Below are 27,133 nucleotides of genomic sequence, written 5' to 3'. Positions count from 1 at the left end.
GGGAAAAAAAAGTTTATGAAATTAGGTTCACCGGAGTGTGAGCTAGGTTATCCGGCTACTCGGCCGTACAATGAACGTGGAGTAATTTCTCAATATATCGAGTAAATTTGGAACGAATTTCATGAATTTTTTTTTGTTTGAAAGGTATTAATGAATGTAAAGCGTCAGTACTACTTCCGGTCTCCGGTTGGACAACGGCAGTCACAGAGAACGGACGTGTTTATGCGTTGCTCTCTAAAAGTGTTTCTTTTGTGTGGCTGTGTGTGAATTCATTTTCGATTTTGTCTAATTTCTGTGCCAACTTTTACGGCTTTGGTGTTTTTATTTTGCTGTAATGGTTAAATGGTGAAATTATTTTAAAGGTTTTGTTAACGAAGTCAAAGTGTTGTTCTCGTAGGTCATTTTCTCTTTGATCAATAAAGTCGTTCTCGCCTCATTGTGCGATATCAACAATTGTGTTATTTCCTTTGTTATTTAACATGTGCTTCGTGGCGTCGGTGTACGGATTAACAATCGACTCTACCAGAAGCTAATGCTAAATTACGTGCTCGATTAATGTACGAAAATGACACATTGCCGTATGGCATCTGGCAGTCAATTTTAGTGCAGGTAAGGTACAAACGCCTCGGGTTCTCATTTGACACCCCAAAACCACATAGCAAATTTTTACAAATTTGCTGTGGTACAATCCCAAGATACAGAAACTATCTTGTACTCCAAAATGACCGCGAGGTTTAACAGATCTATTGATTGATACGTTGTATGGATGTCAAGGGATATGACGAAATACGAATCATTCAAACGCTACAACCTGCAACGCCAGAACGAGTTCAGTCACATGGTGGCATGGCAATTTATACGAAGAGGCAACTCATGGCCTATGGTGATTAGACACTTGCTATTACCTAAAACTAATAGCCGTAACCGTAACAAAGTCGGAAATATCAAAAAACCCAACATTCGCTTTCTCCATAAAAGAAACCATATCGACATAATGTCAATAGTAGAAAGAGCTACAACATGACAATGTTGATAGCGCCATCTTTGGGAAAATGTACAGGTCAATTAGTGATGGTTGTGGTATTCGCATACCACCCACGGCTTGGAGAATTCACAACGTATGGGACGTTAACACACGGTCGATTTGTGAACAATCTAAGTCGGGAGAGATATGATGTAAAATCACAGTCCATATGATCGAGAGACTTGTACAATAGCACAACAGGCCCATCTGAGGCTTAGGTGCTGGGCTTACACCCTCCCATCTAATCTAAAACTTCCGGTCTCCTAACAAAATGGCTGTCGGCGGCCATATTGGACTTTAGTAAAAGTGATTGAAGCGGGAAAAATTGTTCTTAGAGAGTTCCTGATAACAGAGAAGTAATTTGTTATGTGTGTGGGGTGCTTCAGGCATTGCATATATGGACATCTATATTTAACCATATTCACCTATATTGAGCTATATACAGGCATATAGAGCTATATAATAGCATATTCCTCTGTGAAATGTTTATTTACAGTGAAATATAGGTAAATATAGCGGTATAGCGGTAAATAGGAATTTATGAAATCTGACTTCGTACGGGGCTGTCGATATTGCCTGCGGCAATTTCTTTATGTATGAAAACAAGGCGAAGATTGGGTAATGTAAGTGATTTTAGGGCTCATATGGCGACCTGGCCTTTCATCAGCGAAGAGAATGAAATGAGAGAGATGATGAGTTTTACATTATAGGCTTTTGATACGAATAGGTGTTTCGTACGGGTCGGCGTTAGCTATGCATTTTCTAAATAAGTGCGATAAACCGCAGCTCGCGTTAATCGCCCTCAATGTGTGTGTATTCAGGTCATGACAATGACTTATCGTTTATATCACCAAGTAAAAGAAACTCTCTTATCAAAGAGATTAACAATTCTATTTAATGGTATATCGAAAGAAACTTTATCACAGTCGTTGACAGTTCTCGCTTCAACCAGTATTGTTCCACTTTTAAAATATGATAACAAATGGTGAGACGTCTGACGCAGGACATCTTAAACGTAAAAGTACAGCGAAACATGTGTTCCAAAATCAAGGACCAGTGACCCAAGTGGAACTAGCTGGAGACATTACCAACATAACCCACAACTACGAACCAGCCAAGTGAGTTTGTTCCTATTCGATAAAATCAAAATATTTCGAAAATTTCGGAAAATTTGCTCGTGTGACTAGTCAAGACAAGTCAATTTTACAGCCAACCAAAACATTTCATTTTGATCTGCTAACTAATTTGGAAATATTTTGTCAATGACCATTTACATGCATGTTGATTTATTGCTGTGACAGAGTCTGTAGAGGAAACCCTTAACCGATTTGTTTTCATTTGAGACCGTGATAGCTTCGACCGAATTAGAAATACTTGATGGTGATAAACGTCTGAAAGACTGAGTCATAAAAATTCGCTGCTGGTCAACGCTTCAGGCGATAAGGGGTACTGGTTTTCATTTTGTAATAATTGGAATGGCTTTTGATTTTAATTTATTTTTCCGAGATGTCGCTACAGTCAGTAGACTTCATCTAGTTCCCGAAGTATTGTATTGGTTGATTTGTTTGTGTTGTGTTACTCTGTTATTTGTTGGATTTGTATCAGGAACTAATTTTGAGAAAATTGAAAAAATCGAGAAAATTTGGAAAAATTGAAAAAATTGAAAAAAAATTTGAAAAAATTAGGAAAAATTGGAAAGATGAACAAATGCAAAATTTATAACTTTATTTTGAATTACAAAAACCAAAACATTGAAATTTTGAATCAAAATTGAATTTTTCGAAAATTAGGTATATCCTAATGTTTTGCTACCGAAAAATGAAACTTCGGAACAAAATCCATTAAAACGTAAAATTCATATGTACCTGAAGTTAGCACAAGATTTCTATCTCAACTTTTTAGCCCCGTACGAAGTACAAAGGGGCTAATAGGATAGATTAAGAGCGCTCACCCCTTGGCAAATCTTTAGCCTAAATATTCGTTTTTTGATGATTTCTCTGAACCAAAATCTTTTTTTGAAAAAGTAAAACCATTAAAGCATGCAAAAATGTGTTACTTTCAAAGGAAAATTTGGTTTGTGAGTCAAAACTTTACCTACTGGGAAAAAACATTCTGGTGGGTTTTGAGTTTTGTTTTTTACACGTTGCCACACGTTATTGACAATTTCAAGATATTTCAATTGGGATGTTGTTTGGTGAAATAGGACTTTACCTAGCACGAATTAAAAGCCTTGGAAATAGTTTCACATTGCAATGTTGACAACATAGAGAAACTTATTTTCAAAACCCACCGAAACCCCGTCCTACCATCTACATTAATTGTGTAATTGATGGAATTTGAAGCAGACGGTAAGGACAAAGTGTTTGCCCATGTTCATAGTGACGAATCCGCAATAAAAATTTTGTCTGTAGTTGAAATAATGATGCTAAGTTCGAAGATGGGCATAACTGTTTTAAGGTCTGTTGGTGTAATATATTCGGCAAAATAAACGATGGAAATGTGAATGAAACGGCAAAAGTTAGGTATTGTCGATACGGATCCAGGAGAGTTTAATAAAATTGGGTGAGTGGACCCGGAGTTAGGGCACTAGAAGTAAAATGCTACTTGGCCCTAATTGTATTTTGCGTATTAATCGAGTAAATTTCATCCAATTTTTCTAATTTTTGTTTTATTTCTAAGGTAATCGAACACCGAATTTTAGGTCAGTTTGAAATTTGTGTTCCATTTGAAGGGAACGTTGTACGGGGCTTTGTAATTGCACTATGCGCAATTTCTAACATGTATACATTTCATAATAATTTTAATTTAAGTACGTTTACGGACCTAATAGGCTTACGGTCAAAGTAGGGTGGCAGACACACTAGGGTCACGTACGCAATAGATATATGGCAGCAAATGCTACGACTGTTCTGATGGCTCGTTTCTTATTTATATGAACTTATTTTGATAAGTTTGTCCAACATTATAGTCTGTGGTTCTCTGTATCTTGATATACCAACATGACATTTAGACAAATTACACCCCAAGTGGATATATCGTATTAAATGTATCTGTTTGCTAGAATTGAACGACGAATCGAACGAGCTATAACTCAATAATATTGGAGTGAACCTGCTTTGCAATTTTGCATTGAATTTACTTTTAGCAAGTTAATCTTACGGAAGAAAATGTTGATAAATCAAGATCCAGCATACCATAGTCGAAAATGTTCATATATCAAGATACGGAAGACCATAGCCGTAAATGTTAGTATACCAAGAAATTTTTTCTGTTGTATATCAAGATTTCTTTGCTAAAAAAATTTGAAAAATTTAAGAAAATTTAAAAAAATTGAAAGAATTAGGAAAACATTTTCTCAAAATTAGTGCCTGATTTGTATGGTGTCTGAAAGTTTCGGTATAATTGGCTTCCGTGCATTGTTGTGCATACGTACTGTGTTGAGAGATAATGACCACAAATTAAGAACAATTAAAGAAGGTCGAGCCTTTCAAGGTCACGAAGTTCCGATTGACAAGTTGTTTGTATTAGAGGCTGTTTACATTCGTCACGTTTGATATCGAACCTAAGTATTGGAATGGTGGCATCAAGTTACCATAACCATATTTTGCCCTCAGACACGATCGTTGTTCGCGTTCCATTGCTAGAAATTCAGTTTTTTTCTTCACTTATTTTTCATGATTCAAGAATTCACGAATATTAATTTATTAATTACCATGCGTATCACCAAGTGTATTATCCTTAACTTCGCTTATTCTCGTTTACGATATTCTTTGATTTCATTAATTCAATTTTCCGGTTCAAGTGCAGATGTCCTCTTCAGTACATCACTTGATACATCATTACGTAAAGACATTTATAAATCGAAACTGCGCAATACTTTCATTGATAACAAACATACAAAAACGAGCCATCAGAACAGTCGGAGCGTTTGCTGCGACTGAGCCCCGTACAAACCCGTATATCTATTGCGTACGTGACCCTAGTGAGTCTGTCACCCTATTTTGACCGTAAGCCTATGCGCCGGTTAAAGTAGTTAAAGTAAAATTATTATGAAATGTGTACGTACATCTTAGAAATTGCGCATAGCGCAATTACGACGTTCCTTTCAAATAAAACAAAAATTTCAAATAGCCCTAAAATTTTAATTTATTGAGTATAAATACACATAGGGCCTAGTATCGGCCTCAGTCCGAGGATCCAAATTTAATTTTTTTTTCAACTACATTCTATTCGGCCTTTGATTACCTTCCAAATGAAACAAAAAATACGGAAAACGGATGAAATTTGCTCGAGTTATATGTAAAATACACATAGGGCCCTAGTAGCGGCCTTAGTCCAAGGACCCAAATTTAATTTTTTTTTTTCAACAACATTCTATTCGGCCTTTGATTACCTTCCAAATGACACAAAAATTACGAAAACCGAATGAAATTTACTTGAGTTCTATGTAAAATACGAATAGGGCCCTAGTAGCTTTTCACTTCTAAGGCCCTAACTCACGGTCCACTCACCTGGATTTTCCTGGATTGGTATTGACAATACCTATCATTTGCCGTGTCATTTACATTTCCATCGTTTATTTTGCCATAAATATCACCAAAAGACCTTAAATCACTTAGGTGGCCCTAACTCACGAAGGGCCGACCCGAATATGCCCATCTTCGAACTTAGCCTCACTATTTTGAAATCGGATTTGATTTACTCAAGATATCGACGTGACGGACAGACGGCCCAAATTTTTATTGCGGATTTGTCATCTATGAACACAGGCAAACACTTTGCCCTTACCGTCTGCTTCGAATTCCATCAATTACACACGGCATCGTAATCCTATAAGCCCCTTCGTACTTCGTACGGGGCTAAAAACATGGTCTGTCAGATAAATGAACTTTGAATCATACAATCCATTGGCCTACAATAAAAACACAGTGGTTGAAGACATCATTAGTAAGACCAAATTGAAAGTTGTTGCAAAAAATGACTTCTCATCAATTCAAATTCCGGAACATGGATTGCAACACGACAAGCCAACCGTAGCCATTATGTACACATGAGGTTGGTTTGAAAGTCTTAAGTTAATTTGAAAAGAACGATTTACTACTGTATAAAATCCGCCTTGCATTAGGCATTTGAAATGAATGAGTGTCATTGTAAAGGGTATTTGCTGCCCTCTGTTAGATCAGAGTTGAATTAGTTGTATTACTTGTCCATTTAAGCGCGAACATAATGTATATCGTCCTCTTTGTCTCCAGCCTACGGGCGGAGGTAGTTGTAGCCAGAATTAAAGTTCAATAAATCATTAGAATGACAACAGAAGAGTGTTTCTCATTTTAAACATGGTCCTTCGACGCCATCTTAACAAATCAGTGAAATATAATACAGTCCACTAAATCAATTTATGTAAAATTAAAAATACCGGCGACAGTGATACGTTCCGGCCGCATAAATAAATAAAAATTAAAATAACGGCGACAGTGATACGTTCCGGTCTCGAACATAAAAAAAAAAAAATAAAAAAAAACAAACAGCCACCATCGTACCGTTGGTGCATACTAACTGCAACATTTCGGAGTGGTTTGAAGGGCAATTATGATCGTGAAGTGTTGAACGTCGAGAAGTGTTGAAAACATAATTACTTTGAGGACTTTTTTTGTTGCAAATGACTCAGAAGGGTCCCCTGATTCAATTAATGTATACCCTCCAAAAATCGCTTAACATTGTCTTGCTACTTTCCCTTTTATCCACTAGTCTTCACAACTATTTTTCTTTCACGTATTCCAAATGAAGATCGGGCTGAAGTAGAGCCCAAATTTTCTCGCTTGTAGTCACCATTTTCGCTGAAAGATGCGTGTGATTTCGGTCCTCATTTTTCAAAAAAATCCCTCTTACGAACATTTACTCTCATTGTAAAGTAACATGAAATCGGAAATCGCAGATTTTCTCTCAATTCATTGATATATCAGTCCGCAGTGCGTTGTTTCTGTACAAGCTCTTCGACTCAGTCACACAATTCTACAGCAGCAAAACTAAAAGCAAAAATCTCTTTCAGTGTACCATCAACGAGCAAGCTACGTCCAATCCGTTTTCAATATCAACCTCCCGTTGAAGACTTCATTGGACGACAGGAGGAATTAGGTTTTTTGAAAGAAAAACTTTGCATTGAAAATCCACGCGTGATGGTCGTTTCTGGATTGGGCGGAATTGGAAAGACACAACTGGTCAAGCAGTTTATAAAGGAGAGCAAAGAGTTTTATCGGAACGTCGTTTGGATTAACTCACAAGGGAAGGAATCAGTCGAGAAGGAGTTTAAAACACTAGCAGAATCCGAACTGGATTTATCACTAAACGTAAATGGCAAAGAAAGGGATTTTCGTACCATAATTCACATGGTGTTCGATCGACTTTCCACATCGAAAACTATGCTTGTTTTCGACAATGTCGACCAAGCCGACACCGCTAAAATTGTACTTGACGTTGTTGCAGTTGAGGTGAAACCTCACATTCTTATCACGTCTCGCATTCAAGAGTTCAGTGAGTCAGTGAATGTTAGGAAATTGAATGTATTCAGCTCTGAAGTAGCTCTCGAATATATTTCGACGAAACTAGACAATGAAACACTGGAAGATAAGATGGTATTGGCGGCCACTTTGAACAACTTACCGTTGGCTTTGCGACAAGCGACGGCTCATATTAAATATCATAGAAATCAAGACGGAAAATACGCGATTTGCAAATACATCGCCGATTTCAACCAATACCGAGAGCAAATGCTGAGCTCCGTTCACTTCCAGAAAGATATTTTCCATCAATACAAAGAGACAACGTTGACAACGTGGCAAATGACGATGAATGCTATCAGGAAATGTGAACCGGACGGAGAACTTGCTCTTAGGATTCTTCATATCATGGCCTACTTTGACAACGCACAAATTATGCGAAAAATATTCTTCAATCTGGAAGGTTTAGCGGATGAGCCGCAACGGAAAGAGACACAAGTGACATCTGCTGTACGCCTCATCATAAACTACTCGATGGTAGACGACTATAAATGCCAGAGCGTCTTGGGCATTCATAAATTAGTTCAGGAAGTAATCCAAATTCAACTGGAAAATGAAGAAAGATCAGAATCAACACTGAGAGACGGCCTCCGGCTGATTTCGCAAATCGAAGAAAACGAAAAATTGAAACGTTGTCTTGATCATGCGATCTCAGTCTACCGATCGGCACTAAGATTCAGGGAACTCGTTATCGAATTCGATGTGTACCCTTCGATGATTTTAAAAAAATTACTTAAATCGGGTAACTATCTGCGAGGCTTCAGCTTTGGAACTGAAATCAATGAACAATTTACAGCGATAGTAGGGAATGATCATCCAAGCACGATAGTGCTTCATTTCAACATCGCTCGAATTTACAGCTATTTGTGCAAATATACGGAAGCGCTTCGAATGTTCGAAGAGGTTTTAGCAAAGCAGAAAATGGTTTTAGGGACAGATCATCCAGATACATTTCGTACCGAGCATAATATCGCTTGTTCGTACAACAAATTGGGCAAACATTCCGAAGCGCTTCCAATGTTGGAAGAAGTTTTAGCAAAGCAGAAAATGGTTTTAGGGACAGATCATCCAGATACAATTCGTACCGAGTATAATATCGCTTGTTCGTACAACAAATTGGGCAAACCTTCCGAAGCGCTTCGAATGTTCGAAGAGCTTTTAGCAAAGCGGAAAATCGTTTTAGGGACAGATCATCCAGATACAATTAGTACCGAGCATAATAACGCTGAATCGTACAGCAATTTGGGCAAACATTCTGAAGCGCTTCGAATGTTGGAAGACGTTTTAGCAAAGCAGAAAATCGTTTTAGGGACAGATCATCCAGATACAATTCATACCAAGCATATTATCGCTTGTTCGTACAACAAATTGGGCAAACATTCCGAAGCGCTTCCAATGTTCGGAGAGCTTTTATCAAAGCGGAAAATTGTTTTAAGGAAAGATCATCCACATACATTTCGTACCGAGCATCATATCGCTTGTTCGTACAACAAATTGGGCAAACATTCGGAAGCGATTCGAATGTACGAAGAGGTTTTCGCAAAGCAGAAAATGGTTTTAGGGACAGATCATCCAGGTACAATTCGTACCGAGCATAATATAGCTGAATCGTACAGCAATTTGGGAAACCATTCGGAAGCGCTTCGAATGTACGAAGAGGTTTTCGCAAAGCAGAAAATGGTTTTGGGGAAAGATCATCCACGTACATTTCGTACCGAGCGTAATATCGCTTGTTCGTACAACAAATTGGGCAAACATTCCGAAGCGCTTCGAATGTTCGGAGAGCTTTTATCAAAGCGGAAAATTGTTTTAAGGAAAGATCATCCAGATACAATTCATATCGAGCATAATATCGCTGAATCGTACAGCAATTTGGGAAAACATTCGGAAGCGCTTCGAATGTTGGAAGACGTTTTAGCAAAGCAGAAAATGGTTTTAGGGACAGATCATCCAGATACAATTCGTACCGAGCGTAATATCGCTTGTTCGTACAACAAATTGGGCAAACATTCCGAAGCGCTTCGAATGTTGGAAGACGTTTTAGCAAAGCAGAAAATGGTTTTGGGGAAAGATCATCCAGATACAATTCATACCAAGCATATTATCGCTTGTTCGTACAACACATTGGGCAAACCTTCCGAAGCGCTTCCAATGTTGGAAGAAGTTTTAGCAAAGCAGAAAATGGTTTTAGGGACAGATCATCCAGATACAATTCGTACCGAGCATAATATCGCTGAATCGTACAGCAATTTGGGAAACCATTCGGAAGCGCTTCGAATGTTCGAAGAGGTTTTCGCAAAGCAGAAAATGGTTTTGGGGAAAGATCATCCAGATACATTTCGTACCGAGCATAATATCGCTTGTTCGTACGGCAACTTGGGTAAACATTCGGAAGAGCTTCGAATGTTCGAAGAGCTTTTAGCAAAGCGGAAAATCGTTTTAGGGACAGATCATCCAGATACAATTCATATCGAGCATAATATCGCTGAATCGTACAGCAATTTGGGAAACCATTCGGAAGCGCTTCGAATGTTCGAAAAGGTTTTCGCAAAGCAGAAAATGGTTTTGGGGAAAGATCATCCAGATACATTTCGTACCGAGCGTAATATCGCTTGTTCGTACAACAAATTGGGCAAACATTCCGAAGCGCTTCGAATGTTGGAAGACGTTTTAGCAAAGCAGAAAATGGTTTTAGGGACAGATCATCCAGATACAATTCGTACCGAGCATCAGGGATTCCACGCACTCACTTTTCTCACTTTTTCCAACTATTTTCAAGATCTGAAAAAGTGAGGAACTATTTGCTCTATTTCTCACTTTTTTCAACTATTTTCAGACCCTTTACTCACTTTTTTTTTAAATCAATTAAAATAGATTAGAAAATGTTAGAATTGTAAAGTTTCGCCTGCGGCGCTGGAAAATTTCCTTTCTTTACTTCCATAAAAATTCTACTACCTTGCAAAAGGCATTATACCAGAGTAAACTCTAGAGCACATAAAAACGTCGTGCCGTCGCTCCGCATCTACTTCTTATGTTTTTGCACTTTTCTGAGATGAATCTACGTATCTCCGCTGCGTATTTGCATTTATGCATCAATAGCTATATTTTTTAACCTTTGCATCTGATATTACGAGTTCACACACAAAAAAAAGATTTTATAAATATCATAAGCTCTAAAAATTGTTAGTATATTGCAATTCCTTTTGGAATCCTTATGAATAAGGATGGAAATCGTTAATTGAAAGAGTTAACTGATAGTGCTCCTTCTTTTCGCTTTTTGTTTAGAAGGATTGCGCAAATGATTGAATTAACGTATAAGGTGGAAGTTTTACGTTATAACCAAGACGCTTTCAAGTTATAAGTCAGGCTCTTATAAGTAAATTTTCAAAACATCCAAAAACTTCAACCTTCAACATTTTTGAAATTTTATAAACAAATTTAAAATTTGCTACTGACTTATAAGTGTATAAAATAAAACAAATAACTTCCACCTGAGTCACTTGCGTAATATTTCTATTTCACTTGAAGAACCTTAGGGTTCACTATATTGTAGTCAGTATTTTGTGGATGGATGTTAAATTGACATAAAAATTACAGGAACAAAACTACCCTTGAAGTATGATCCTAAAAAAGTTCCTAACATTCATCCTGCATTAAATTTTCTTAGCGAAAATTCCGTCGACCTAACCTCTCGTGTTGTACATAATTCTTCTACCAATTTCAGATTGGAATTTTTACCTTCCACGTATTTTTGAGCCAGTTGCTGTTAGGACTGTCACAAAACTGCAAGGAGAATAAAGCATTTTCTATCTACTGATTTCTCTGTAATGTTTTGCCACTTTCTGCAAGCAAAGTCTTGAAGTAATGAACGAAGTAACGCTTCAGGTTTTTGTAAATGCTGATTCGTCGGCATTCGATTCGGACGTATTCCTGTCTCCCAGAGAAATGATAAGTTGGTACGCCTGTGGCGAGATTCAATGCGCATGAGGATGACAGCTGGGCGCTATGGGAGAGACAGGCCTTAAAATTGTATGAAATTCTCTCCCATACAATTCAGCTGTCATCCTCATGCGCATTCCATCTCGCCACAGGCGTACCAACTTATCATTTCTCTGCTGTCTCATGTCTATGAAATTCATTGGTTGCAGTATATTCTTTTCATTTAATTTTTTTTTTTGCTATATCGCTAAAAACCATCCGGTTTGGTGAAATTAAAGTTATCTACGATTCTCATGACCTAACTTCATGCAGGGGAAACATAGACATGGTAAAACCCTTGACTTCACGTAGAATAGGGTACAAAAGTTCCTAAAAACTCACTTTTTTACCAACTTTTTCATCAGAAAATCAACTATTTCTAGCAACTATTTTCGTTATTTTTACTCACTTTTCCACTTTTTTACTTTAAATTTTCGGTGGAATCCCTGGAGCATAATATCGCTGAATCGTACAGCAATTTGGGAAACCATTCGGAAGCGCTTCGAATGTTCGAAAAGGTTTTCGCAAAGCAGAAAATGGTTTTGGGGAAAGATCATCCAGATACAATTCGTACCGAGCGTAATATCGCTTGTTCGTACAACAAATTGGGCAAACATTCCGAAGCGCTTCCAATGTTGGAAGAAGTTTTAGCAAAGCAGAAAATGGTTTTGGGGAAAGATCATCCAGATACAATTCGTACCGAGCGTAATATCGCTTGTTCGTACAACAAATTGGGCAAACATTCCGAAGCGCTTCCAATGTTGGAAGAAGTTTTAGCAAAGCAGAAAATGGTTTTGGGGAAAGATCATCCAGATACAATTCGTACCAAGCAAAATATCGCTAATTCAAATTGGGCAAATTGGGCAAACATTCGGAAGCGCTTCGAATGTTCGGAGAGCTTTTATCAAAGCGGAAAATTGTTTTAAGGAAAGATCATCCAGATACAATTCGTACCAAGCAAAATATCGCTGAATCGTACAGCAATTTGGGAAACCATTCGGAAGCACTTCGAATGTACGAAGAGGTTTTAGCAAAGCAGAAAATGGTTTTGGGGAAAGATCATCCAGATACAATTCGTACCGAGCATAATATCGCTTGTTCGTACGGCAACTTGGGTAAACATTCGGAAGCGCTTCGAATGTTCGAAGAGCTTTTAGCAAAGCGGAAAATCGTTTTAGGGACAGATCATCCAGATACAATTAGTACCGAGCATACTATCGCTTGTTCGTACAGCGAATTGGGCAAACATTCGGAAGCGATTCGAATGTACGAAGAGGTTTTCGCAAAACAGAAAATGGTTTTAGGGAAAGATCATCCAGATACAATTCGTACCGAGCATAATATCGCTTGTTCGTACAACAAATTGGGCAAACATTCCGAAGCGCTTCGAATGTTGGAAGACGTTTTAGCAAAGCAGAAAATGGTTTTAGGGACAGATCATCCAGATACAATTCGTACCGAGCATAATATCGCTGATTCGTACAGCGAATTGAGCAACGTACAGTGAACGACATCTCAAATGTCTCACTGTCATTTTTTTCAGAGAATGTCATTGGGAATTTGCAATGACACAATAAAATTCTCAGAAAAATTTGACAGTGAGACATTTGAGATGTCGTTCACTGTAGGTCCTATTTGCAGGCGCCTGCAAATAGTCTATTTATAATATTTTGGCTATTTACAGGTGCCTGCAAATAGTCAAAATATTATAAAGAGACTATTTGCAGGCGCCTGCAAATAGCCAAAATATTATAGCTACACTATTTGCAGGCAGAAATGTGCGATATGTCGAAAATATGATATTTGTTTGGCGTGGCGCCAAACAAATATCATATTTTCGACATATCACACATTTCTGCCTGCAAATAGTGTAGCTATAATATTCTCTTACTGTCTAAAAATGACGTAATTATGTTTGTGCGAATAGTCTTTTCTTGGCTATTCGTACAATGTGCGAATAGCCAAATTATTATAAAGTGACTATACGCACATTGTGCAAATAGCCTTTTCTTTGCTATTCGCACACTGTAAGGTAAAAACATGAATCCAAATATTATTTTAAGGGCAGTAATCGTTCAGAAACTGAAAATATATGGAGAGATGATGATATAAATGACCAGAAGATTATCGTGTCAGAAAAATTACGTAATGGTAGCTTTCGAAACCAAATATTATTAATGTATTTCTCCAGACTTTATATCAGAATATAAATTAGACCAAATAATCAGCCTCTATAAACCTTTTATAAATCGTATGGCTGAGGTGTTTGTTTTGTTCCTACTTCATCCCTTTACATATCCTGTGAGGGAGGAGTTTAGTCTGATACAACTAAATTCATCCTTCTACTAACTATTAAGGGAGGATTTTGGCTTATTCCCGCTGAACTCATCCTTCTACAAACTGTGTAAGGAAAGAGTTTTGTTTGTTCCAACTAAATTTATCCTTTTACAATTTGTGTAAGGAAGGAGTTTGGCTTGTTCATACTGAATTCATCCTTCTACAATTTGTGTGAGCAAGGAGTTTGATTTTTCTAACTGAATTCATACGTCTACAACTGTTAGGAAAGAGTTTGGTTTGCCACAAATTAATTCATCCTTCTGCAAACTGTATAAAGAAGGAGTTTGGTATGTATCTACTGAAATCGTACTTTTACAAATTGTGTGAGCTGTTTGATCAACTGAGTTCATCCTTCTACAAATTGAATCATGAAGGTGTTCGGGTTTTTTTTACTGAATTTTACTTGCGAATAGCCAAAGTGCGAATTGCACATACCTTAAATTAAAAACCTAATCAACTAAAATTCCAACTTCTAAGCGCGTGTATAAATACCGAAGTTCGAAAAAATAAATCAACAAAATGTCACGTGAGAAACAATTTACAATGACGGTATAGTTAAGGTATGGCTGATCGGCTTATTTATCCCGAACGCACTCACTTTATGTCAAAATAATCACGGGTGTCCTCAACAAAGATAAAGTTTTATGAAAATGTACACACAAAATGACTTGGGATCAATTCCACTTTACTTAGACTTCACCTAGATCCTTCCCCATTGTCGACTGACATTATGCATCAGCTCGGAGTTTGGGTTTATCTTTGCATCGACACATAAAAAATGATATGCACCTATGTCCAAATGTTTATTTTGACGAATTGGGTTATGATCCGCGCCTTCGGCTTAAAAACTGTTACGGAAACACAGTTTATTCCTTTTACAAACTGTTACGTGAGAGGCAGTTAACCGACCTCGCAGTGATAACGAAATAAAATTTTTGCTGGCGCGTATTATATAGCGTATTGAGCCAATGAACATGTGCAAAAAGGAAAACAGAGTAGTAGATCGACAACTGTGGTAAATTTGAGGAATAGTTTGAAGCATCATTTCTGTAACATATAATTACGTCATTTTTAGACAGTAAGAGAATATTATAGCTACACTATTTGCAGGCAGAAATGTGCGATATGTCGAAAATATGATATTTGTTTGGCGCGGCGCCTGCATATTTATAATATTTATAATATTTTGGCTATTCGCAGGCGCCTGCAAATAGTCTCTTTATAATATTTTGACTATTTGCCGGCGCCTGCAAATAGTCACTTCGATTGGGCAAACATTCCGAAGCGCTTCGAATGTTCGAAGAGGTTTTAGCAAAGCAGAAAATGGTTTTAGGGACAGATCATCCAGATACAATTCGTACTAAATCTAATATGGCAGATTCTTCCATGAAGTTATTGAAGGAAGCGCCTGACAGGGTCCCTGACTTCTAAGGCCATGCGAGGCTCGCGCCCCACTATTGAGATTTCGGGACCTACTATTTAAAACCAAAATGTGTTCAGTAAGCTCCACTAAAAAATTTCGGTCTTCAATGAGTCCCTCTATTAAAAAATATTGGTCGGCACCCCTGGCGCCTGATTGATAAAGTATATTTGCTTACAAGGATTCAAGAATTTCTCTGTAGTTATTTTCGTATCTGTTAAGGACGGTATATTCCACTTCGTTCGGGCTACAACTCGCGAAATTGCCTAAAATAAACCGTCCACAACAGATGAGTTCCAATAGTTTTCTCTCAATTTCATTTGAATACGAAATGCCAAGCTGAAATAACCGAAATTGTGAGAAAACGTTTTGGGCTAACTTAACAGTCATGAATCATTAAAATCATTATCGTAAGAGGTTCAGTAAAATACGATGAAAAGCATAGATTTTCACGAATTGTAAGTAAAATCACAAATCCCCACCTCAGTGGTTCTGAACCCTGATAATAAAGTGCAGCAGAATTAGTTACATCGTCAGATGGTCCAGTTACATTTAAGTTGTGTTGGAGGGCTAGTTTAAGGTTCAATGACTTATATTCTAAAGACTGAAAATAAATGGTGTAATTTAACTTAATAAAAGTTGCATTATTGATGCTAAAGTATAAAAAGTCTCCCTGGAAAGACCCTCAAAATAGGCTCCGTCTGTATAAGTAATTAAACTTCTTTGTTATTTTGGGGTATGATTGGGCTTCGGGAAGGCTACAAGAATAAAGTTTACGATTTGGAAAAATGTCGACGTTGTGGTCGCTAAAACTTATTCGTAAAAAATCGTAAATTTTGTTTCAAGGGTATCTAAAGCCCGGGGCACCAACACCAACATTCCTGACAGCCGGGTATGCGGTCGAATAGTCCACAGTCTCTAATAACTACACTGAGCGAAATTTCTTACGTGCTATGCGTATATCATTCGTGCCTCCTGTTAAAAAGTGTGGTAAGGTAGTTATACAGCGGGCTCGAATATAATACGTGGGAGAAGTATTTCGCTTTGACAGAGATTTAAAATATGAATTTATTTAATTTACCTACGATTTACACCATATTAACCAGTTTATAGTAATTATTATACATTTTAGCAGCTATTAGTAACAAATTCTTTAAATTAAAAATTGACTTCTTTGGGAATTGAACCGGGGACCTCTCAATCATGAGCCAACGATCTTTATAATGTAGCAGTACAGTAGTGTTGGTGGACATTTCGTATTGTTGAAGCCATAAACGTGTGTGGCGTATAAGTTACGCAGAGCACGTTAAAACGTAGCGCACAATAATGGTGATATGTCGTTTTTTAACAGAATTGAATTTAAGTTCATAAAGCACGCGTAATTAGCTACGACTTGATGGCAAGATAGTTATGGACACTTATTATCAAAATGAAATTACTTAATAAAAAATGAAAGTATTTTGACGATAAATTTTTCTCATTTACTAAAATATTTTTAGCCCCGTACGAAGTACGAAGGGGCTTATAGGATTACGATGCCGTGTGTAATTGATGGAATTCGAAGCAGACGGTAAGGGCAAAGTGTTTGCCTATGTTCATAGATGACGAATCCGCAATAAAAATTTGGTCCGTCTGTCCGTCTGTCCGTCACGTCGATATCTTGAGTAAATCAAATCCGATTTCAAAATTTTTTTTTTCCCTGAAAGATAGTCAAAATAGTGAGGCTAAGTTCGAAGATGGGCGATTTTGGGTCGACCCCTCCCGAGCTGGGGCCCCATAAGTGGAGCTGGGGCCCCATAAGTGATTTAACGTTTTCCGAGGATATCTCTGGCCATGTAAAGGATACACTTGTAAGTGATACGTTAAATGAAAGGTATTTACAATACTGATCGACGAAAAAAAAGTTTATGGAAATTGGATGACCGACTCGTGAGTTAGACCCCTTGGTGTGAACTAGGTACAGGGCGGCAACCCGTTTTTGCTTGAACGTTGGCCAAATTTGAACGGATTTAGATAGATTTTGCTTTATTAGATAGGTATTGACCGTACCAATGAGGGAAAAAAAAGTTCATGAAATTCGGTTCACCGGAGCGTGAGCTAGGTCTCTTGGAGTGAGCTTATATGAGGCTACTCGGCCGTAGAGTGAAGGTGGTGTTTTTAGCCCCGTACGAAGTACGAAGGGGCTTATAGGATTACGATGCCGTGTGTAATTGATGGAATTCGAAGCAGACGGTAAGGGCAAAGTGTTTGCCTATGTTTATAGATGACGAATACGCAATAAAAATTTGGGCCGTCTGTCCGTCTGTCCGTCTGTCCGTCACGTCGATATCTTGAGTAAATCAAATCCGATTTCAAAAATTTTTTTTCCCTGAAAGATAGTCAAAATAGTGAGGCTAAGTTCGAAGATGGGCATATTCGGGTCGGCCCTTCGTGAGTTAGGGCCACCTAAGTGATTTAAGGTCTTTTGGTGATATTTATGGCAAAATAAACGATGGAAATGTAAATGACACGACAAATGATAGGTATTGTCAATACCAATCCAGGAAAAAAAAGTTTTTTAAAATCGGGTGAGTGGACCGTGAGTTAGGGCCTTAGAAGTGAAAAGCTACTAGGGCCCTATGTGTATTTTACATAGAACTCAAGTAAATTTCATCCGTTTTTCGTAATTTTTGTTTCATTTGAAAGATAATCGAACACCGAATAAAATGTTGTTGAAAAAAAAAAAATTGGGTCCTTGGACTAAGGCCGCTACTAGGGCCCTATGTGTATTTTACATATAACTCGAGCAAATTTCATCCGTTTTTCGTAATTTTTGTTTCATTTGAAAGGTAATCAAAGGCCGAATAGAATGTTGTTGAAAAAAAAAAATTTGGGTCCTCGGACTAAGGCCGCTACTAGGGCCCTATGCGTATTTTACATACAACTCGAGTAAATTTCATCCGTTTTTCGTAATTTTTGTTTCATTTGAAAGATAATCGAACACCGAATAGAATGTTGTTGAAAAAAAAATTAAATTTGGGTCCTTGGACTAAGGCCGCTACTAGGGTCCTATGTGTATTTTACATATAACTCGAGCAAATTTCTTCCGTTTTTCGTAATTTTTGTTTCATTTGGAAGGTAATCAAAGGCCGAATAGAATGTTGTTGAAAAAAAAAATTAAATTTGGGTCCTTGGACTAAGGCCGCTACTAGGGCCCTATGTGTATTTTACATATAACTCGAGCAAATTTCATCCGTTTTTCGTAATTTTTGTTTCATTTGGAAGGTAATCAAAGGCCGAATAGAATGTAGTTGAAAAAATTAAATTTGGATCCTCGGACTGAGGCCGATACTAGGCCCTATGTGTATTTATACTCAATAAATTAAAATTTTAGGGCTATTTGAAATTTTTGTTTTATTTGAAAGGAACGTCGTAATTGCGCTATGCGCAATTTCTAAGATGTACGTACACATTTCATAATAATTTTACTTTAACTACTTTAACCGGCGCATAGGCTTACGGTCAAAGTAGGGTGACAGACGCACTAGGGTCACGTACGCAATAGATATACGGGTTTGTACGGGGCTCAGTCGCAGCAAACGCTCCGACTGTTCTGATGGCTCGTTTGTTAATATCTCGAGTAAAATTTGACCAAATTTCATGAATTTATTTTTGTTTGAAAGGTACTAACGAATGTAAAGCAGCCGTACTACTTTCCACCTCCTAACAAAATGGCCGTCGGCCGCCATTTTGGATTTTTGTAAAAACAATATAAATCGGTGAAAATAATTCTTACAAAGTTACTGATCAGTGGGAAGTGATTGGGTATGTGTGTGTGGTGTTTCAAGGATCCCAAATATGTATATATATATATATATATAAATATATATAGTATATTGAGCTATATAACGGTATAGATAGTTATTTTGAGCTATATACTAGCATATTTATCAGTAAATTGTTTATTTATAGGACTGAGGAAATTGTAGGTTAATTTGAAATTTGTGTTACGTTTGAAAGGAACATCGTACGGGGCTTCGTAATTGCGCTATGCGCAATTTTTAAGACGTACAAATTTCATAAGAATTTTACTTTACCGACGTTTACGGGAAGAGTAGGGCTACGGACGAACTAGGGTCACGTGCGCAATAGATGTACGGGTTCGTACGGGGCTCAGTCGCAGCAAACGCTCCGACTGTTCTGACGGCTCGTTTTTGTCGTTTATCTTCTTCGTGTTAAGAAGTATAAATATGATCCAAATTCAATGTCTGAGACCAGATCTCAAAACTTGTTCGGATGGTATGAGAATTTTTTTATTGCTTTTCTCTTTGATTTCCTTTCCACTTTTCTCTTTGATCTCTTACGCTGAGATCACAGATTTATTTAATTATTTAATTTAATGATTTGATTGTATTGAATGATTAACGATTGATATGTAACTAGGATAGTGGCCTGTTTTTTGATCGAAATAAACAAACAAACCACAGCATCCACTATATACGTTTAACATACTTGATGTGCGTTTAGCTTCCGTCCCACTCGTAAGTTATTCATATTCCACGTACATCACTACAATACGTAACAATAAATATTCAAATCTGACAATCGAAATGCGTAACTACGTTTTCAACGTGTTCCACGTATAGAAAACATTGTCCATATACATTAATGAAGTATATTCCACCTTTCCGAAGAATTTTACACATATACCCGGATTATTGTCTGAATTTTCTTTTTCTGGGTGTAGAACTTCTTTTTGCGTCCGCTGCGTGTGTAGCCGTGTTGCAAATTTAGATAAGTGAAACCAGCGAGTGTTAAATCGTGACTAAAATATATTTATTAAAGAAGAATCATAGCCGCTATATAAACCAAATATGCTGCAACATTATGACTTCGTATCGTTTGCGAATATTGTTTTGTCTGATGAATTTCCTTTGGTGATATTCAATTGTCTCACATCTTATGATTTCCACGTTTTCAATGAATTCCACACATTCCACACAGCTCAAACTCTGTATCAGTATGATCCGCTGTGGTTGCCAGAGTTGTATATTATTAGGAGGTTGGGCCAACAGCCTTTTTTCGTGGTGACATTAAATCAAAAATAACTGGTTGCTACTGTGTTGCTGTTGCGTTTCAAATTGGTTGAACTCTTCGCTGTGGCATTAACGCGAAAAAATAAGTGACCGCTGCGAAGAATTCACCTAAATACAAATTCAGTTTCATTTTTGATTTTGTCGATCGGTATCATCGACGTACATATTTTAAGTTCTCAATAACTACTTTGCGTGTCCAAGCACTAGGTAGCGTCAATCAAAATTCTAAGAATCACGAAGACAGTAATAGTACATTTTCTACCTTGGTGTATATTTCGAGAATAACTTCGTATGTACAATTGTATATAACGAGCGCTAGCGAGTGTATATACAATTGTACATAAGAAGTGATTCGAGAAATATACACCAAGGTAGAACAATGTTTTATCTCCTGCAAGCTGATATTTCATACATTAGCGAAATAACCACAAAAATTTGGATTTAAAATTAATTAATTAAGCATGTTGTTTTAAAACGCATTCACAACAAAAAAAACGTCATACAGAGAATCCTTTATTTACTTACTCACACACATATACTATCCACCTCAACATTTCGTTCAAATCACATCATTCCGACTACTCTGCTTATTTGATCGATGTAGAAGTGACTAACGAACCACTACCGACACCAATTGCATCTCGTTATGTGATTTGTTGGCGTAGTGGTCAGCATGTTTGGTTGATATGCTGCTGGTCCCGTGTTCGCTTCCGCTGTTCGGCGTTTTTTTTTTTTTTCAAATATGTAGATGGAAAGTAAATTTACCCTAGGTGGGTTATGTGTGAATTATCCAATCGTATAGGCTGTGGTTATGTATGTGTTTGTGTTTATATGCAGAAACGCGTAATGTATGAAATATCAGCTTGCAGGAGATAAACCAATTTAGAAGAGATTTTTTGTCTACTAAAATATTTGTATTGAAGCACTGACTGCACTCATCATATTTTAGTGCCAGCTGATTTTATGAGTGTCTCAACCTGTTCTTTCTGAATTTATTCGTCAACTAAAACTTGCAGGTCAAACGTGGACATTGTTGAGTTTAAATTAGACAAAATACTAATCATAAGAGGTTATGTAACCGACACACATCTACCAAAATGACGGTCGGCTGTACCTCGACCGTTTTGAGATCCGCATCCTTGGTATATGATATACAGTAACCGCAGAATAGTTAGCAATTTTTATGCGATTTCGTATTTTTCTTTAGGTCCTACAAATTTCAAATAACAACAGCGTCATCTGTACGGTGTTGATTGACCAAAACAGAACTTAAAGTCTACTGCGATTTCACACAAAATTCAAAATTTTGTTACGACAAACGCATTTTTTTTTTACAAAAATCTCTCAACTAGTTGAGCTCATCTAAGTTTATCTAATTTCAATTTAAATGGGATAGAATTAAATTCGACAATTATATCGGAAGATTTTGAGCTTCAATATAAAGATTTTAATTGGTCGCTGGCGCATTTAATCTAGAATAAATGAAAATATTATTGACTTTTATTAATATCAACTCATAACGCATTAAGTAGGATGGATCAATTCGAAATTTCCTTTCTATCTATTTAATAAATATGAAAAAATGTTAGTTTCGAATATATTTTGATTTTATTCAACATTTATATCATGGGCGCGCGTTAAAAAAAAATTTTTTGTCGTAGACTGCAGAACCATATATACAGCAAATATTGAAGTTCTACAATTGAAATCTAAATGACTCCAAATTAGCTTTAAAACAAGGCATCATAACAGTCGGAGCGTTTGCTGCGACTGAGCCCCGTACGACCCGCAATCCTATTTCGTCCGTAACCATAATACGTCCGTAGCCCTAATACGCCCGTAACCCTAATACGTCTACAACCCTCTAATGCGTCTGTTACCAAAATGCTTCCGTAACCTTGCGTCCTCGACATTATTGCCTACCTAGTCAAGTTGAGTATGGTCAAATTTTCTGAAAGTGTTCATTTTTTAAATTGCGCATAGCGCAATTACGAAAGCCCGTACGAAGTACTTCTCAAAAAAACCAACAATTCACGACATTATTTTAGAAACCCAAAATTTTTTGCCAACTTTCCATTGGGTATTCAATTACCTCTCAAATAAAACAAAATTTAGCAAAATCGGATGAGATTTACTCGATTTATGTGAAGAAAAAAAAACACTTAGGGCCGAGTAGCGGCCTTAGTCCAAGGGCCCAAATTTAAAACTTTTTTGCCATCATTCTATTCGGCATTCAATTATCTCTCAAATAAAACAAAAACTAGCAAAATCGGATGAGATTTACTCGATTTATGTGCAAAAAACACTTAGGGCCGAGTAACGACCTTTGAGCCCTCCCAACAAGCCCGCGTTGCATCTTACCCAACTTTGTTCTACTCGTCAATACCTTTCATTTGATATGTCACAAGCAGCTATTGCGGTAGATATCGTCGAAAGACTGAAAAACACCTATAGGGCCCTATCGTTATCTTTGAACATAGACAAATGCTTTGCCCGTACCGTCTGCTTCCAATTCAATATGTTACAAGCGGCAAATTAATCTTATAAGCCCCCAGTATACTAGGGTGTGTCGATTTCAATTATTTTTTTTAGTCATTCCGGGTTCCGCCCTACCGCGATTCACCCTCGCACTAGCAATAATAATCAGCAAAATTTTTTTTTTCTAAGTGAATATAAGCTTGCACCGTCACTTTTTCAAAAATTTTCGAGCTACACGAGATAGCTGGATTATGGGTCCGAACCAAAAAAAATCTACAGATGCTTTTGCAAAGTTTTCACTCTGTACGGCATCTAGAGGGTCTACTAGAACATACAAAAATTAAAAAAAGTTAAAAAAGTGTTTTACCGTCATTTTGGTATAGCATCAAGTTTCACCGAGGTGGAATTTTCAAGAATTTTGTAAATGGAAAAGTCATCTCTTCTGGGTGAATTTTTTTCAAGCTATTGTTGTGATAGCTCATTTTGTAGGTATTTCAATAGCGCATCCAGCAAACATACAGTTTAGATAGATAAATTTAAATATTTTTTGGTTTCACTGTTGGAAGGCCCAAAAATGGGGCATTTCTTTGGGTATTTTCGAAAACATAACAAATTGGCTTCTCTTAAAAAACGAAATCTTACTATTTTCAGCTTTTAAATGTGTTCAGGCGCGGATCCACCTATGCGCGGTAATCGCGATCGCCCGGGTCAGAGGGTGATTTTTATATGGAATTTTTTCTAAAAAACAAAAACCGCCCGGGTCAGAAAATTGTTGTCTTCTAACCGCCCGAGTCAGAACAAAAGTTGGATCCGCCCCTGAATGTGTTATTCATGAATAATATTTGAATTTATGTCAAAATTTTTCATTTACTTGCTGTATTTAAAATGTTAATTGTCTCCATACTCGAAGAAATGCCCAATTTTTGGGCCTTCCAACAGCGAAACCAAAAAATATTTAAATTTATCTATCTAAACTGTATGTTTGCTGGATGCGCTATTGAAATACCTACAAAATGAGCTATCACAACAATAGCTTGAAAAAAATTCACCCAGAAGAGATGACTTTTCCACTTACAAAATTCTTGAAAATTCCACCTCGGTGAAACTTGATGCTATACCAAAATGACGGTAAAACATTTTTTTAACTTTTTTTAATTTTTGTATGTTCTAGTAGACCCTCTAGATGCCGTACAGAGTGAAAACTTTGCAAAAACATCTGTAGATTTTTTTTGGTTCGGACCCATAATCCAGCTATCTCGTGTAGCTCGAAAATTTTTGAAAAAGTGACGGTGCAAGCTTATATTCACTTAGAAAAAAAAAAATTTTGCTGATTATTATTGCTAGTGCGAGGGTGAATCGCGGTAGGGCGGAACCCGGAATGACTAAAAAAAATAATTGAAATCGACACACCCTACCAGTATACTAGTACTTTGTACGGGGCTAAAAAATTGGGGGAACGGGCCTCGTTTGGGAGCTAGGGCTCTTTGGAGTTCCCATATAAGCCCCAAATAAGAACACCTTTAAGTGTGTGGATGTGTATGGTAGAACAAATTTGTTCGCTTTTGGTAAGCTCTGCTCACCTCAAACTTTTTTCAAATTTTTTAGGTTTTTAAAATTTTTCAAATAAAGGCAGGGTAAATTAAAATGATCGATTATGAAGATTTTTAGCGTATCGTGATTTGAAAACGTGTATAGAACTAAATAACAAGCTTTCGATCGATTTGTATAGATCATTTTCATGACCTTACCTTGTAAACGTCAGACACGATCCCAGCTGTCAGACATGTCGAAAAATATCGAATGAATTGAACGAACGATTTTCATGTAAAAACCAGTAAATTGAACGCAGTCAACGTCAATTAATTGAGGTTAAGGACTACTGGACGAAACATTTAGTGGGGTTACGTTGACAAGTACCGCGTATAATGAAAATGATCTATAACATTCACAATGTTTCACAATCGTTTTATGCGTGTGTATTGGAACTGTTTACAGATAATAAACCTAACAAATGAACAAATGCAATACTAACAGTTCAAATGGGAGGTATGTAAGACCGTACTGGTTTTCAAATCTGGATACACTCAGAGTCGATCATTTTAATTTGCTCCCACTTTATCAGTCAAAAACCCTTAAAAATGTAAAATGTGATGCAAGTCCCATCTGCCACTTTGTGACGCAAATTTGACTTTGTGACAATGTGGTGCCCTCGGTCGCATAAAACCTACAACACAACCATCGAACGCACTCATCCAATCATCAAATTAATTCCAATCACCAGCTGCGCCAGATGATTAACTGAATTGTCATTACGTTGTCAAACTCAATTTTGTTTTTGTTGTTAAAACAACTAAATTACGTTTTCTAGTTCAAACCAAACCGTGTATAAAATAGCTGGAATTAGTAAATAAATTATTCATTCTCCATTTGGATTCAATCCTAACCACAAGTCTTTCACTTGTAAAGTAGCAGGATCCCATATTGGTGACCCCAAAAACGAACACAAGTTCCTTCGGGTATTTAGTATAAGCAACGAGCTTTCGTACTACAACACAGAAATTCAGTCGACCATCGTCAACTTTACAATTTCTGCTCTCTTAATCACTACTAATTATGGCAAACGAAGACGAACTTCCTTTCCAAAACGCTCAAGATAACGTTCAGCAAAACGGTGAGGCTCAGCAAGATGCTCAGCAAAATGCCCAGCAAAATGTTCAGCCCAACGCTCAGCAAAACAACGCAGTCAATCGCATCCAGGTTAGAGTTCCTCCCTTCTGGAAGCAAAACCCCCAGCTGTGGTTCCGCCAGTTGGAAGCGCAATTTGCGAACTCTAATATAGTCAGTGATCTGACCAAATTTAATACGATTGTCGGCGTTGTTGAGAGCGACATTCTCACCTCGGTTAGCGATATAGTCCTCAACCCACCTGTTGGAAATCTCTACGAAACAATAAAACAGCGGTTGATAAAGGAATTCGAAGACACCGAAAATAAAAAGCTGAAAAATCTTTTCAGTGAAATTGCCATCGGTGAGATGAAACCGTCCAGCTTACTTCGTCGAATGAGGGAACTGTCTTGCGGAAAAGTGGGTGATGACCTATTGAAAACCCTCTGGTTACAAAGATTGCCCGTCAATATACAAACAGTTCTTGCCACCAGTAGCGATAATCTAACGCAGTTGTCCGTAACTGCTGACATTATGTTTGATATAACTGAGGCAGCTTCCATTCAGGCCGTCAGTAATAATCAAGTTAATCAAATCAGCGCTTTAGTAAACGTCGTTGATCGGCTAGAAGGTAAGATCGAAAGTCTGAAAGAAGAATTTCTCAAACCTGGTAAAAGCAATCAACGATCAGCACGAAATCGCCAAGCAACGCCCGTTCGGGCACCTTCTAAAGCGAACAAAGACTTTTGTTTCTACCACAAATCTTTCGGTAACAAAGCAAGGAAGTGCAAAGAACCTTGCTCGTATAACGATTCGAAAACAAACCAAGAATATAGGCCAAATTGCTCAGTGATTAGCCAGGCACCAAACATAAGTCGTTTGTTCGTTTCAGATAGGAACTCTGGGAGAGATTTCCTTATTGACACTGGGGCAGATTTAAGCGTCCTCCCTCCCACTTCTCGTGAAAAAGGTAACGTCCCTTGTCTCTTCAAGTTATATGCCGCAAACGGCTCGCTTATTAAGACATACGGAAGCAAAACAGTCACGTTGAACCTCGGCTTACGCCGCCCCATTCGTTGGGTTTTCATTATAGCAGACGTGCGATCGCCCATCATCGGTTCTGACTTGTTAAAAAAATACGACCTTTTAATCGACGTCAAAAACAACAAATTGGTTGATAACCTGACTAGCATCTCAATCCACGGAAAAATTCCTCAAAACAACTCTGGCACACAGATCAAATCTCTGTCAGGGGAAACTCAGTATCATCAGTTGATTCAGGAATTTCCCGATTTGTTAGATCAATCGGCTATTAAAAAAGTGTCGAAAAAACACAACGTCCAACACAGAATTATAACTAATTGCCAACCAATTTTCTCTAAACCAAGGCGTCTTAACGCCGAAAAACTTAAGCTAGCTAAAGCTGAGTTTGACAAAATGCTCGAACTGGGCATCTGTCGACCATCTGATAGTCCATGGGCTTCTCCTTTACACATAGCACCTAAGCCAAAGGGCGGCTGGAGACCCTGTGGCGACTACAGACGTCTAAACGCTAACACCTTACCAGACCGTTACCCGGTTTCTCACATTCAAGATTTTA

General features: G+C 37.5%; 1 protein-coding gene across 2 annotated transcripts; it reads left to right on the top strand.

Annotated features, from left to right (window-relative positions):
* The first annotated feature begins 1,960 nt into the window (after nucleotides 1-1,960).
* LOC119083825 lies at nucleotides 1,961-15,955 on the top strand. 2 transcript variants are annotated; one of them, XM_037193623.1, is made up of 3 exons: nucleotides 1,961-2,142; nucleotides 7,074-9,618; nucleotides 15,202-15,955. In XM_037193623.1, exons 1-3 carry the CDS (start codon nucleotides 1,997-1,999, stop codon nucleotides 15,325-15,327), a joined length of 2,817 nt encoding a protein of 938 aa, XP_037049518.1. In that variant the 5' UTR covers nucleotides 1,961-1,996; the 3' UTR covers nucleotides 15,328-15,955. The 2 variants fall into 2 exon arrangements, with proteins under 2 accessions (XP_037049518.1, XP_037049517.1); XM_037193622.1 differs by lacking the exon at nucleotides 15,202-15,955 and having other exon boundaries at nucleotides 7,074-10,999.
* Nucleotides 15,956-27,133: the final 11,178 nt, after the last annotated feature.

Source organism: Bradysia coprophila, unplaced genomic scaffold, assembly GCF_014529535.1.
Source record: "Bradysia coprophila strain Holo2 unplaced genomic scaffold, BU_Bcop_v1 contig_70, whole genome shotgun sequence".
NCBI lineage: Eukaryota > Metazoa > Arthropoda > Insecta > Diptera > Sciaridae > Bradysia > Bradysia coprophila.
This window is presented reverse-complemented; position numbering and strand designations above follow the sequence as displayed.

Excerpts from the sequence above, each read along its gene's own strand:
- LOC119083825 (XM_037193622.1), top strand. The coding sequence starts at position 1,997 with ATGATAACAAATGGTGAGACGTCTGACGCAGGACATCTTAAACGTAAA. Across the intron at positions 2,143-7,073 it reads CACAACTACGAACCAGCCAA|TGTACCATCAACGAGCAAGC; the intron begins GTGAGTTTGTTC and ends AATCTCTTTCAG.